A 15,781-nucleotide genomic window follows, 5' to 3' on the forward strand; every position below is an offset into this window, starting at 1 on the left:
AAGAAAACAACAAAAAACCAGGTTTTTAATCTTCGTATTCAGGAAACATCATCAGTAAAAAGGGGTTAATGTGAACACGTGCATTTAAGTCTGCTGGAAAACAGGGCGTGCAGCACCTCAGTGTAACGTGGAAGGCAGGTAACCAGCCCGGTGAACACACCGGCCGGGGTTGTGGAAGGCACGCGGATGTCGCCCTACTTCTCATAGGGAAGACTCTGGGGGCCTGACTGCAACAAAAGATCCTTGCTGATTAAAGAGAATTTAATCCCGAAGCGTCACGCATGGAGCCCCAGCATCAAGTACACGAGGCAGACTGGGAGATGGCGGTAGCTTCTTCTCAACACTTTACGCAAGAGTTGCCCTGTGCCAAAGTGGAGGGTCATTTGTGTCCCCTCGAGTTTCTGCAGGTCACTGTTCCTTGTTCTCACTCATCCCGGAGGGCAGGCAGCCATCCTGTAAGGGAAGCTGCGCTCCCACCCCAATAGATGCTCTCACGACCGCCCTGACAAAGGACAGATGTGAGTGTATCACTTTGGTTATCTGAGAACAGAAGCAGACAGGATGGGGAGGAGGTGTCCCTCACTAACAGTGCTGGGTGGGGACCAGAGGTCTGGCTGCTGCCCTTAGACAATTTCAAACAGATTTTCAGATACACTCCATGTATCCTTAGCCCACAGCCTTTTCTCTAGCACAGCTCAGACCTACTAATATCACAAACACTGTGTGACTAATCAAGGTAGTGGAGTGAAAGCAGAAGGTCATATTTTATGTTTTAAAAACAGAAGAAATCAGGGCAGGTTAAAAGAATAATAAATGCATGCACTTGTGTTTGGAATTGAAGTCTACAGACCAGAGCTGATTTAAATGTTGATTTAAACAAATACACTTCGTGTCTAAACAGACCCTATTTTGGCATACATTCATCATCACTTAAGCTTATTTCACAAACATGCCTAGCAGCTATTTTGCAAAAACAATAATTTAGATTTGAAGACTTTGAAGGGAAAACAGGCAAGATTAGATCACAATAGAACCAATTTTTTGGAACAATACAAATCCTTCAGTGCTGAGAATTTTTAAAAAGTGAAAAGAGTAAGTCTACATACAGGGAGAAGAACTGTTAGTAAAAGGAGAATGTAAGAACAAAGACCACTTCCCCAAATGCAGAGTAAAAGATTATCTTCTTTACACATGGAATAAGCTCTCATCCATAATTTTTCAGAACCAGAAATGTTATTTTAAATAATTTTCTGTGAGCAAAAGCATGAAAATAAAGGCGTTACAAAAAGTATACCCTGTTTGACACAGCCAAAGACAACTCTGCTAGGATAAAATTTTAATGACACTACAATTAATTCCTAAAAGGCTGGGGAGTAGAGGTGAGATGTTTTAAAATGCCAATCCAAGTAGATCCAGAAGATCTGCCACCTTCAGGATTCTACCAGACTGGGTACCCTACACCATTCCTATCAATGGTGCAATTTGAAAAACAGAAAATATCAGCCTCACTTTCAGATGCACATGTCATAAATTTCCGGTTGACTATAGCTAATGCAAAAGTAATTAGCTTTTCTTTATACGAATAACCCTCTTTTCCCTTACACAATAAATACTGAAGGAATTACTTACTCTATAATTGTCTGCCATGATTTAAAGTTAAATAAATAAAGACAAAGCACTACTTCGTACTCTCAGCACTGAAAATATATGAAAACTTATACTCATTGCATCTAGTCAACCCAGTCCAAAATTGGGACCAAAGCCACATATGTATTTTAGATACAAATCTCTATAAAATCCATGTATTGTACTCAAGAGACCTAAGCTATCAAACATTTACCATCTCTTAATACACAAGCAGTGCTCAACTGTACTGGTTAGTAAACATTAGTCACCAGCAAGTGCCAATATGGCTACTAAAATTCTAAGTGATGGAGACAATACAGCCGATGCTTTCAGAATATGTCACATAAGATTTGCGACACCTGTTTAAGTGTGAATAATTACACTGCTGCTTTTTGGTTATAAAATAGGGAAATACAGTATTACAGGGCACAGGAATGCTGCTCTGGGTAAAAAAGTTTATTTTTGCTGGTGGGAGGCAGGTTTCATGAACAAAACTTTGAAAAACACAAGTCTCATTCTGATGCTGAATGCTGAGGCAAAGCAACCGTGCAGGCAAAAATGAAAACCAATATAACATGAAAGCATTATTATGTTCAAGAAAGGAAAAGCTCTAGCTTTTGAATTTTAAATTTTCTCTAGGCCTAATCTTGGGCAATATGATTAGTTAAAATGAAATCTGCACTGAGCTAGTATGACTGTAATTAACTGTACTTTACAGTCTAATTTTTAAGTGATTAACAAGGAAAGAATATTTTATGTGTCAGTATTAATAGAAAATCTGAATGGTATTAAAACGAAAGAAATGACAAAGATAAAATTGGCAGAGAATATAAAACTTTATTTCCATTGCTGTCACTGGTTTGAAATGCATCCTCTGATTCTGTTTCCCTCTCCATATTGGTACTTTCCCTTCTTCACGGGATTGTGGTTAGAGAATATTTTTTGAATGGAAAGAAGTTATTTGCAAATATAGAGTTTTAAAGAAAAACTTGAGAATTGAATGTATCTTCATAATTAGATTCAGAAAAAACCCAAAAAACCAAAAACCAAATGAGGTCTACAGTGACTCTTCAAAGGCACTTTAAATTTAAAAGTTAAAAAAAAAAAATCCTCTTACTTAATCCAGTTCATCAGCTCCACTGTATCTGGATCATAGAATTCTCTCAACTCGGAGAGTTCATCCATCATTCCTGGCCAGAACTGAAATTAAAAACAAAACTAAACAAAACCAAAATCCACCCCCAGACCCACAACTATCACTAAGATTAAAGTGAAAAAGGAGAAACTGCATATAACTTGTGAACTAAATAAACATGGTAACTGGAATATTAGAACTACTTCACTTCTGCAGTCAACCTTCTAGTGTAAGTGAGATAAAGTCTGAGAAAAGATTCCAAAATTATTGTGAGCTGGAGCTAATTAGAAGTAGAGGTGTTGCCAACTTTAAAAAATGAGCTTTTATTTTACACTAATAAAAATGCTGTTGTATGTGGTGTTAATATCTAGTAAAACATTAATTTGGATAAGACAGGAATAGCAACCATGAGAAAGTTCACAGGATATGAGAAAAATGTGACTAACTAACTTCATGTAATTTATCTTTAAATGTAGAATGTACCCTGTAGAAGACAGCACCATTTTAGAGCTACAAAAATGCTTTGGAATACAGAATCTCATTTTATGCTCACAACTCCTCAGGGAGAAAGATGACGCAGAAGGCATCATCACCATGGCTATTTATTTTTCATTTTACTAGTCTGGAGACCTTGGCTCAGAGAGATAGATAACCTGAGTTGCTCAGATCAGAGTGGCAGAGTCACAACTGGAAACTTTTCATTGTGTGATATGGTGATTATATTGTTTAAACTAGAAATCTGGACAAATTGTTTGATGAATATTAACATAATTACAGGTACAAAGGGAGAGAAGAATATTTGAAAGTAGGACGGTCCAGGAAAATCTGGTACATCTGAGTATTATATTTATGCCACTGGTGCCTCCTACTCAACTTGAGTAACTTAAGCTATGCAGATATAATGTAAAAATACACTCTGAATCCACTGCTTTTCTAATATAACTTGTCTGTTTAATTCAACAATTAATTAAATGTTCACTGTTTTATCAAATGGCAGTTGGCTAAAAAGACTTGATCATCTAACTACATGCTAAGGTGAACTGCAGAACTCATTTCCTATATTGAAATAGAAGCCCAGTGATAATGTATATCTACACTTCATTAATGTTGCAAGTATAATCTTTTTATTTAAGAACCACTAACTAGAAGCAAAGTGGCACCTGACTGGTCTATGGCTGTTTTTTTATCCCCATCACTTTCTTATCTTGTCTTCTCATCTTTGGCCATTTTTACTACTCATTCATATCTTGTCTCCTGGGTGGGTAAATCAGGAAAATTGCTGGTGCTGGTGACAGAAAATCAGGTGTCAGCACTATTAGTCCTAGGTTTCAGAAGAGATGTAATAAAAATTACTGATTAAATGATACCTCTGTAAGATTCCAATTACCCATTATCCCTATTCATTTTGATAACAACAGAATACCAACTTTTAAATATTTTAATTATTTTCGTATAAAACATTTTGAAATCTGTGAATTCAATGGTTATTAGATATTTTTCTAGTTTGAAAGTTGCTGTTAATTCTGAAGATGTTAATATATGGTAACACAGTCTTATGATAAACTTCTTAAACAATGTGAAAACAAATGTTGAATTAACTAAATGCTGTTCCTAAATGATCAGCAGTAGTTTATATGAGATTTTAGGTATCCAAATAAGTTAACTAACACGAGAGCAATAATTTTATTAAACTCTTGATTATAGAGTGGAGACTAGCACATACTTTTTCCCTTTTAAACAGGATTATCCTAAGCAGACATATAGCAAAATAGGTATTATGAACAAGAAAATTTGAAATCCTCATTATAAGTGCTATGTAAAACTTAAATCAGGCTTTGAAATATTAGTTCATATTTCTTACAGATACATCTGTTCAATAGTTGGAAAACATATTCAGTTTCAGGGTAACCCCTAATATACATAAGATCTTTATTTTCTTTGTGATTTTGTATTTTATAAAACACAAATACAGTTTTGAGAAGCTGAAATACGTAAACTATTTTATACAGTGAAAGCTGGATGTGTTAGGATTTCTCCTGAAGTCCAATACTGAGAGAGGCGAGGCCACCTGTCTTCGGAAGGATTCTTCAGAATTACTACTAACTCTCTTACTCAGGGTACATCTACAAAGATTCCCTGAGGAAATGATGGCCTTTTCAGTGCTACCATTGGTTCTTCTACAGCAGTGGTTCTCAAGAGGGGTTGGGGGAGGAATTCTGCCACACCCGCAAGGGGACATTTTGCAGTGTCTAGAAACATTTTTGATTGTCACAACTGGAAGTTGGTGCTATTGGCATGTAGTGGGTAGAAGGTACGGATGCTGCTAAGTGTCCTATAGTGCACAGGACAGCTCCTAAGACAAAGAATTATCTAGACAAAATGTCAACAGTGCCGCTGCTGAGAATCCCTGTTCTCTGCAGGGGGTTCTCAAGTTTGATGGTGCATTAGCACCACCTGGAGGGCCGGTTAAAACCCGGATCACTGGACCCCACTCCCAGAGCTCCTGATTCAGCAGGTCTGGAGTAGGACCCAAACATCTGCATTTCTAACAAGTTCGCAGGTGATGCTGATGCTGCTTGTTTATTTCTTCTATAATGTCCTTCCTCAATGTTATCAAGAACAAGAGACTTAAGTCCTCAAGTAGCTATTAAAAAATCAACAAATTTTCAAATAAATATTTGAGACATAAAGGAACTCAGCCTACACACAGAGACAGTGGGAGAAGACTGTTACGGTGTGTGTATGTCTTTAGTGGTGAGACAGGAATGATGACGAGCTGCATCTTTTCTGTGAGGAGGGTGCTTTACCCCTCAGAATCAATGTGTAATAAAGCTATCTCATTCATCATTAAACATACTCTGCCTAATCCTTTTTTTTTTTTTTTTTTTTTTTTTTTTTTTTTTTTTTTTTTTTTTTTTTTTTTTTTTTTATAGCTACTTTATTTATTTATTTTTCGCTGTGTTGGGTCTTCGGTTCGTGCGAGGGCTTTCTCTAGTTACGGCAAGTGGGGGCCACTCTTCATCGCGGTGCGGGGACCGCTCTTCATCGCGGTGCGCGGGCCTTTCACTATCGCGGCCCCTCCCGTTGCGGGGCACAGGCTCCAGACGCGCAGGCTCAGTAGTTGTGGCTCATGGGCCCAGCTGCTCCGTGGCATGTGGGATCTTCCCAGACCAGGGCTCGAACCCGTGTCCCCTGCATTAGCAGGCAGATTCTCAACCACTGCGCCACCAGGGAAGCCCATGCCTAATCCTTAATTGTTGCTTTCCAGATGTTTGTAAGAAGTTTCATTTATTTACTGTAGAGCAATAAAATTCCCAGAGGCATGGTGGCAGAAATGACCTATTTCTATGTTTCCTAGTATCTGGGAGTTGGCACAGTGGTCCACCCATAACAGCAAATGTTTTGATAGATAGGAACACGATAGAACATAATTTTTTGAAATATTTACAATAGAATTATCTAACAGTGACTATCAAACATTTCTTTTAGCCTAAAACCCTTGCTTCAAATAAAATCTTACATGAAAATATAAGCAAATAAACCCAGAAGCTGAGCTGCCATAGCTGACCCTTTCTGTAGGAGAGTCCCACCCGCCTCCCCACTCCCTTTAGCTGCCCTCCCAAATCGGGAACTATACACAGTAGAGTTTGAAATCCATTGTTCTACCTTAAAACGAAGTTTGAAGAAAAAAATCTAAACTTACAAAATGTGTAAGATTTTTTTTTAAAAAGAGAGCATAAGAGCTCAATTGGATAAAACAATCCAAGCTACCTGCCCAGGTAACAATTCAAGCCTCTAAATCTCAAAGATGTGATGAAAGACTCACTGTCTCGTATGGAGGAGTCTCAGAATTGAAACACAGTTAATGCTGTTTCAGAAATTAGTCAACTGAGAATATGAAGAATTTCTTTATTTCCTACTGAAACTGAAGGACATAACAAGGCTAAACTTAGACTGTATTTATATGTGCCCAGCCCTCTTACAAAGATGATTTTAAGCATATAATAAAATATGTAGGTTAAAGTAAGATGCATTTTAGGATCTTACTCTATAAAACGCAGGTAACAGGGAAAACTAATTTTTCTCCTTTATTCACCTCAAAATAGGTCTGAAAACATCTTTATTTTCAGAATTTGCATCAGCTGACTAGTAAGTCAAAACCAAAATTAATTAGAATAATTAAATTGTAGTTTTTTTTGTTATAATGTTTTTACCTGTTAAATCCCATTTTGGGAAGTACATCACTCTTCCTATCAATGTCAACTGCCATAAGAAGAAGCTAAGTAGGTATTTGTAAGTATTTGTAAGTTCTGCAAACCACTCTATCAATGACACACAAAGTACACTGAGTCAAAGCAATTATTCTGCTAAATAGATTAAAGACAGGAATGAGGACAATCAGCCTTACCTTATAGCACAGATACAGCAGTATTAATATCGGTATTGAATATCGCATTATACATATCTATATAAGAAAGACATTATTTAGATTACAAGTGTTTAGGAATATTTTTGCTTTTACATTTTTGCTTTGTAAATACATTTTTTTTTAAACAACAAAAGTATAATTTAACAGAGCATGAGTCTCCGATATGCAAGACAACTGAGTCAATCATTCATAAGCTATTTGTAGCTCCTACCATATTGCCACCTAGTGAATTTATAGGGCAGAACAACCCAGAACTGCACTTAAGGGCCATTAATCATTACTGTACACTTAGTAGTAATTATGTTTATATTATAATAATTAACAATAATAATAATAGCGATAACTCTGGATAATGGGATTACTGGTGATTTTTAATTTTCCTTTTTGTGCTTTTCAGTATTTCCAAATTCTGTATAATGAACATATCTAACTTATGGTCTGGAAAAAAAATGATTTAGAAAATAAAGCTAAAATTAAACATAAAATCATTTAAAAATAATTCCTTATAAAATCATAATGTATCAATTATTTTTAGCTTAAAATTTTAGTATCCATTTTATCAAACTGATGTATGGACAACTGAAAAAAAACCAAAACCAACAGAATTGATAATGAAAGAAATACTAGAAGTCATAAAAATGAAATGGAAAAAGAGATAGCACTGACCCTCTTTGGGTTATAAAGATGGATCAACTTCAGAAGTAACTCCCATATTTCAGGGCTGCATAAGCCAAATGATGCAAACACACACATATGTGATGTCCAGAGGTACTTCATTCTGTAAGAAGAGAAGCAGGCAAAGGTCAACAGTGCTAGCTGTGTAGAAACCTGGAGTCTGAGACAGCTGTAAAGACAGCTGTATTATTTGTGATAGTAAAATCTTACTAAAACTATGCAGAAACCATTGCCAAGGAGTTACTTATTAATTCCATTGTCTTTTGAGAACCATCATATAAGTAAAAGTAGAGGAATATTGGTAATTAGGAAAAAAACTGGTTATAAATAATATTTTGTACTGGGAGAAGATAGTAAACAAGGACATTTTTATGGGAACCATAATCATTAATTAAGATGATCATCAGTTTGCAAATTATATTGCTAAACTATGTCAGGTAAAGAGTGGTCAAATAAAAAAATAAACAGATAAGACAAAAATACCTCATTGTACTCAATGCCAAGAATCCGAACAGAATCGTATGTATTAAATTGTAGGCAGTTTCTGGTTTCAGGCCGATTGTGTACTCTCCCATTTTATACATGGATTGCTGATTTGTAGAATAACTGCATAAAATAGTACATATACAAAAATTAAAGCTGGGTAACTAATTTTGATTTAGTTAAATCTTTCTTAAAGAAGAAGATACAAGGACTTCCCTGGTGGCGCAGGGGTTAAGAATCCGCCTGCCAATGCAGGGGACACACGTTCCAGCCCTGGTCTGGGAAGATCCCACATGCCGCGGAGCAACTAAGCCCGTGCGCCACAACTACTGAGCCTGTGCTCTAGAGCCCGCGAGCCACAACTACTGAGCCCACGCCCCGCAACTACTGAAGCCTGTGCGCTCTAGGGCCCGCGTGCTACAACTACTGAGCCCATGTGCAGCAACTACTGAAGCCCACGTGCCTAGAGCCCATTCTCCGCAGAGAAGCCACAGCAATGAGAAGCCCACACACCGCAAGGAAGAGTAGCCCCCGCTTGCCGCCAACTACAGAAAGCCTGCACACAGCAATGAAGACCCAACGCAGCCAAAAATAATAACTAACTAAAAAAAAAGGAAGATACAAGAAACCTATGCCTTCATATATTTAGAAATGTTTTATTTCCCTAAGATAAAGTGAATCAGCTCTGATCAATTTTGAATTTGTTTATGAGGCTAAAAGTGTCATAATATAAATGCATTAATAATTAGAGTAACTAAAATTGAACAAATTTCATTTTAATTTAAGCAAAACCTTAAAGTCCTTTAATCCTTTCAATTATAAGAGATAGCAAAGAATATATAATTTTGGAATCACTGAAACTACAAGAGATCTTTAGAGATGTCATAGTAGTTACTCATATTTTTCTAGTTTTTACAAATAAGAAGTAAAAATGTATCCATAAACTTGGAATTCAGTTCCTTTACGAACCAATGATCACATTTTTAACCTACCACAATACCTCATTACATATGTCTAACATGATTTTTTAAAATTAATTTAATTTTGGCTGCGTTGGGTCTTTGTTGCTGCGCGTGGGCTTTCTCTAGTTGAGGTGAGCGGGGGCTACTCTTCGTTGCAGTGTGCGGGCTTCTCACTGCGGTGGCTTCTCTTGTTGCGGAGCACAGGCTCTAGGCACACAGGCTTCAGTAGTTGTGGCATGCGGGCTCAGTAATTGTGGCTTGCGGGCTCTAGAGTGCAGGCGCAGTAGTTGTGGCGCACGGGCTTAGTTGCTCCGCGGCATGTGGGTTCTTCCCAGATCAGGGCTCGAACTGTGTCCCCTGCATCGGCAGGCAGATTCTTAACCAATGCGTCACCAGAGAAGTACCCTAACGTGATTTTTAAAAATCAAATATGGCTACATTAAGATGACTGCAATAAAATTAACAATAACCCTTCAACATCATCTAACACCCAGTTCACGTTCTATTTTCTATTTATTGCAATAGCTTTTTTCAGGTGGTTTCTTTGAATGAGGATCCAAAGCTTTCATACTGCATTTCATCAATGTCTCTTTAAATTATCTTTCAATCAATAAAAGTACTCCCCCATCCCCACTTTTAAGGGCATTTACTCGTTGAAGAAAATGCATCATTTGTCCTATAACTGTTCCTACCTTCTGGATTTGGCCGATTGTCTCCTCGTGGTGCCATTTAATATATTTCTCTATTCCCATGTTTCTTATAAACTTGTAATTAGATCTAGAGGTTAATTATTAGAGTCAAGTTCATTTATTTTGGCAAGTACACTTCATGGGGATATGATGTATTCCATATTGCATCACATTGGGAAGCACGTACTGTCTGGTTGTCCCCACTTGAATGATGTTGAGATGGATGAGTGGGTTCAGATTTGCACAATTTGTTGTCAAGGGGAAAAGGAAACAACAGCAAGGGCTGCCAGTTTAGGATAAAAATAATACTTCTATAAAGGCCCCACTTATCCTTCACACAAATCCAACGGACTTGGATATGTACAGTGCTTCCATGTAACTACAGATCTATTATTTCCTGGAAATCATCTTTTACACCACCCTAGATACATAAGAAAATTAAAATGATACTCTATGGTAATTTTCACCACTGGTGATAATCTTTACTTAAACGTTATATATCACAACCCAAACTCTGGCTTCCATTGATACTAAAAGATTACTCCAGACAAGAACATACCCTCTCATCCTCCCTTGATACCTGGGAGAATTCTGCAACACCTCTCCCAGTGCCCACAACTGAGCTGGAAAGCTCTATTAATCCCATGAGTACAGAACAGGGTATCCTTTTCAGTTATATACTGCACACTAATGTAGATGTGGTGTATAAACGTAACGGTACCATCCTTCCTAGTACTAGAAAGTAGAAATACTTTAAATACTTGGCATTGATAATATATCCTTCAAATTACTTAGACGTTAATTCACATTGAGACACTATAATTCTTAAATGGCTTTAATTAATGTAGTGCTTTCCTCTAATAAAGTCCTAATATCCCTACCTGGTAAAATCTTTATCTATAATCATATCCCAAATAAGCTTCCAAGGACAGCCCATAGATTCACACTGAGCATGGCAGACATTTTCACACAACACTGCAGGCCAACTGAACTTCCTGCTTTGCATGCTGTCTAGAGTCCTGTCGACACCTGGTGTGTCTGCAATAATATTAAGTTACACTGTCTAGAATAATTTCCATCTATTTTCATGGGGCTAAATTTTTATCTTGGACTCGGTATAAAAAGAACACTTCTGAAAGATACTAAGATAGTTTATAGTCAATGAAATAGCTTCATGGTTCAATGTTGCTTCATTCTTAATAATCATAAAACACCCCAACTGATCTGGGCTCAGTGTAATGACTTTCTCCCAGCACAGCTCTCCGGTGGCTGCGAATCACAGCTCACCAGCACCTTAATTGGCAAGATAACTACACAGGAAAAGGGTTTCCTTCTGGGCTTCATTACTTTTCCACAAATGACAGTAGCTTCAACTTCTTACACTTAATCTTCTTTCAATTTAACATGGATAGTAAATGCAAAAACCTCCATCAGCTTGATAGGTAGGTATTCTTCATACTCCCTGACTTTCTCTTTTAAGTAGATTAGCAGACATGCTAAGTTTTAAAAAACTGTCAACTAATATACTTAAGACTTTTAGTAGATGCTAATAATTATGGTCCATTCCAACTTTATAAGCCCTTAAACAAGATGTAACAAAACAAATAAACAATGGTTAACTCTTGACAGTTCATGAGAAATAAAAAAGGCAGCTGGAGAAAGAAAGGTAGAAAAACACAGGAAATTAATAATGGGAACAAAACAGAAAGACTACAAGTCAATAATAATAACACTTGCTAATGATAGCTAAAATCTACACAATATACTCTATGCATGAGGCACTGCTTTAAGTACTTTATGTAATTTTCACTTATTTATTTCTCACAAAACCCTGTAGAGTAAGTACTCTTAGTGCTCTCATTCTACAGAAATGGAAATGGAAATAATGAAGGGTTACGTAACTGGCTCAAAGATCACATTGTTCCCAAGTATGCGAGCCAGGACTTCAACCCAGACCTGTGTGCATGGCATCTACTACTTTTTACTGTCTCTTAACTACTCCACCCTTACCAACTGAGAGTACAGTCCACGCTAACCTGGGCACGTTCCCCCTTTAAGATGACTGTACTCTGTTCTGTATCTGATGTTTTGATTTTCAATTTAGCAATTTTTCTGCAACACAGAACAAGTTCATTAAAGCATAGAATTAGATTTCTGAAATATGCCATACCTGAGATTACGGAAGGCAACAGCTAATGCTGCAATCACTGTGATGGACAGAACAAATATATAGGCATAAAAAAGCAGAGTATCTGAAAGCCTTTCAAATGTATTAAAAGGCAGAAGGCCAAATGCTTCTTCACACAGATACAGGTTTGCATCAAAATCTCTAGGAAACAAAGGGAAAGCAAAGTATTAAATTCAGTACAAGATAAGTCAACCACCAACTTTTCTTCAAAATAAGCCTGAACTTAAGAACTGTTAACTTACATTTTAAAGACTCTGCTGATTTAATATAAAAAGCAAACACAGACTTTAAATTCAGTCATACCTTGTCGCTCCAAATCCAAATTTTGCCTTCAGAAATTTAAATATGTGTTCGTCTGACTTGAGGTTAAGAATTTTCTATCGGGGAGGGAGAAAACAAAAATTGCTATCAGTTCCTTATGCATGGTTTTCTGATAATTTCCCATTGAATACACATCTTCAGTGCTCCATTTCATAGGACTGTATGTGTGTGTATGTGTAAAATTAGTAAATGTTTATAATAGGTCTTAGAACTGAGAAATTCTAAGGCAGGGACTTTTTCACTTTAAAAAATTCTTTTATTGAAGTATAGTTGATTTACAATGTTGTGTTAGTTTCTGGTGTACAGTAAAGTGATTCAGTTATACATATATTTTTTTCTATTATGGTTTATATTGAATACAGTACACTGTACTTTACAGTAGGACCTTGTTGTTTATCTATTTTATATATAGTAGTATGTATCTGCTAATCCCAAACTCCTAGTTTATCCCTCTTCCAACCCCGTTCCCCTTTGGTAATCCTAAGTTTGTTTTCTATGTCTGTGTCTGTTTCTGTTTTGTAAATAAGTTCATTTGCATTATATTTTAGATTCCACATAAAAGTGATATCATATGGTGTTTGTCTTCCTTGTTCTGACTTACTTCACTTAGTATGATAATCTCTAGATCCATCTATGTTGCTGCAAATGGCATTATTTCATTCAAAAGCAGGGATTTTCAAACACCTTCTATTCCTTTTTTTTTTTTTTTTTTTAGCAGAATCGTTTTTGCAAACAAAATCTAGGCATAAGTTCAACATGCGAAATAGATAAAAGATGAGGTTCTTTGGTTTCAGGGAGAGGGAGACGGCTGAAGCCCAGTGAGTACAACTTTTTAAATCAGAAAACCGATAATATACATGATCTGAAACCTCAAATAGGAACATAGCCCACAAAGCCTACTTTGCTTTGGGTTTTTCTGTCTGCAGATACAACTGATATAAGACTCATTCAAAGACAATTCAAGACACAGCAATAACGCTCAAGGGGTGAAGAGACAAATGCCAGTGTTTATCATTAGTGAGTATAATTTTAATTCACATCACTTTATTTTTAATTTATGGCTTACAAAAATTCATATAATATAAATGGGTGAAGAAATTGTATCAGAAGAAAAATGACGATAGAAAAGAAAATAAGATTAATCCAGAACTGAGGTTAGTACACAAAATATATTCAGTAGAGATGAGCCACAAATCTGGGCTCATGCATTCTAGTAGCAAATACAAAGAGGGAAATAAAAGCATTTATGCTACTCACAGGGTCATAAGATTAAAACAAACCACTTGCTCAGAAGACATCCTTAGAATCCTAAAACTGAGACTCAAGAGAAATTTTCCCCATGGGTACAGTAAAAACAGCGAACAGTCTCAAAGACTATTTTTTAAAAGTCTTCTCATTGTAGGTAGCTGGCAGAACATCAAGTGTAATTCAATAGGCATTATTCTTTGGGGAGTCAAAAAATAGTGGTCCAGACAAGTAGCCCTCTCCTGGCTTAATCCAGGCACAGATAACTGAACATGTAGAGTGGTGAAACAGACGGACTGCATATCTTTTAGCCAGTCTTTCAGAAATGCTGATTGTTCTGCTCAAATAAGTTTTTTTTTAAAAAAATAAATTTTATTTATTTATTTATTTATGGCTGCGTTGGGTCTTTGTTGCTGCACGTGGGCTTTCTCTAGTTGCAGCGAGCGGGGGCTACTCTTCGTTGCGGTGCGCGGGCTTCTCATTGCGGTGGCTTCCCTTGTTGCGGAGCACAGGCTCTAAGCATGTGGACTTCAGTAGTTGCAGCACGTGGGCTCAGTAGTTGTGGCTCTCTGGCTCAGTAGTTGTGGCTCATAGGCTCTAGAGCGCAAGCTCAGTAGTTGTGGCGCATGAGCTTAGTTGCTCCGCAGCCTGTGGGATCTTCCCGGATCAGGGCTCGAACCCATGTCCCCTGCATTGGCAGGCGGATTCTTAACCACGGAGCCACCGGGGAGTCCCTCAAATAAGTTTTTGATAAGTAGTGAACTATATGGAGTTTAAGAAAATAGTGACAAGGACCTGGAGTGGAGGTGTTTAATGTGGCTGGCTGAGTGAAGGGTCTGTTTTTTCTTTGACAGTCAACAGACAGGGAGAGAGACTGCCATTCTCTTACAGAAGAGGAGTCTGTCATGTACATGCAGCTGTCTTCTGTCCCGAGACCAGCCTTCCCAGAGGGGCGAAATCATCTCAATTAATCAATGTGGTTCCGACAGTAAAGCCAGTTTATTTATGAACTTAACCCAATAAAAATCATGTCATTTTTTTCTTTTTTAGTACCATAGTACAGAAAACGCTCTAAAAAGTAGAAGTTTTAAATTTAGAGAAATACTTGTTTAATGCTTTTAAAGCTGAGTTTTAAAAAAGTTTAATAACTCAAAAGGTGGGTTCAAAGTAGAACATGTTAAAGAGCAAATAGAAATCAAGGACTAAAATCAAGAAAATAATCCCGTTACTGAAACAAAGGTAAAACTGAGTCTGTTTAAAGTAAAACTGGTAACTCTTTAGTAATGCTAAATTAAATGTCATTTTATTAACCTACCTTAATAATGTTGTTGAGAAAAAGTGTCAAACATAAAACCACAAATAAATGTAACAATAGTTTCCCAAGCCTATTAAGGAAGCTTCCAGTTTTCAGGTTTTTCTAGAAATTAAAAGAGTTGAGTTTCAATTTTTTAATTTTAATATAACTTCATAAACATTTAAGATGAGATTACTTAAGAATTTAAAACATTGGGTCACGCAACATATAGGGAAAATATGACAATTTTCATGAGGTTACATTGTCTTAATATTTGTCTTTTTCTAATAGTAAATGAATCACTTAATAATAAGCTCCATATGATGAGGAAATGTGTCCCAGTCCTTTTTTTTTTTTTTAAAAGACCTCTTCAACCAGAGTATGGAGTCGTCCACTTAGAAGGTACTCAGCATATACTGACTGAACTTGATCCACTGATTCATCTTTTTATTCACTGATTCATATATCACAGACTATAACCCATTAAATAAAAGACCTATATACAAAAAGTAAATTGTGCTCTTTGATACACAATAGTTTTCTTATAACCCTCAAATAACTTTATGGATTATCAAATATAATAATATCTAAACAGTTCAAACATGAGTGATGTTTATTTATAATTAAGGTTAAAAGGATAAATGAGAAGTACAGTTTTTAATAGTCAATTAAAAGCCTGTTTTTTAAAATCTTGTAAAGATTTGTCCATAGCAGCTCTCACTCAAAAGACTAAT

The 15,781-nt window shown here is 36.5% G+C and overlaps 1 protein-coding gene and 1 long non-coding RNA gene across 6 annotated transcripts in view; one reads left to right on the top strand and one right to left on the bottom strand.

Moving 5' to 3' along the window:
• Nucleotides 1–15,781, top strand: part of LOC132354052 (uncharacterized) — a 153,361-nt gene that overhangs the window by 100,927 nt on the left and 36,653 nt on the right. The window contains exon 6 of one of the 4 annotated variants that reach the window (XR_009499158.1): nt 13,435–13,512. The exons of the other annotated variants lie outside the window; for them this stretch is intronic. This is a non-coding gene — a long non-coding RNA (uncharacterized LOC132354052). Of the gene's footprint in view, nt 1–13,434; nt 13,513–15,781 lie in introns of those variants that run through there. 4 annotated transcript variants of the gene reach the window in all.
• DPY19L3 (dpy-19 like C-mannosyltransferase 3) overlaps nt 1–15,781 on the bottom strand; it is a 71,220-nt gene that overhangs the window by 12,526 nt on the left and 42,913 nt on the right. For both annotated transcript variants that reach the window (XM_059905624.1, XM_059905625.1), the window contains 7 exons: nt 15,069–15,170; nt 12,491–12,564; nt 12,170–12,328; nt 8,349–8,471; nt 7,857–7,968; nt 7,170–7,226; nt 2,744–2,826 (listed from right to left, as the gene is read on the bottom strand). In XM_059905624.1, the coding sequence (XP_059761607.1) occupies nt 2,744–2,826; nt 7,170–7,226; nt 7,857–7,968; nt 8,349–8,471; nt 12,170–12,328; nt 12,491–12,564; nt 15,069–15,170 (710 nt within the window). The remainder of the gene's footprint in view (nt 1–2,743; nt 2,827–7,169; nt 7,227–7,856; nt 7,969–8,348; nt 8,472–12,169; nt 12,329–12,490; nt 12,565–15,068; nt 15,171–15,781) is intronic.

Source organism: Balaenoptera ricei, chromosome 19, assembly GCF_028023285.1.
Source record: "Balaenoptera ricei isolate mBalRic1 chromosome 19, mBalRic1.hap2, whole genome shotgun sequence".
In the NCBI taxonomy this organism is placed as follows: domain Eukaryota; kingdom Metazoa; phylum Chordata; class Mammalia; order Artiodactyla; family Balaenopteridae; genus Balaenoptera; species Balaenoptera ricei.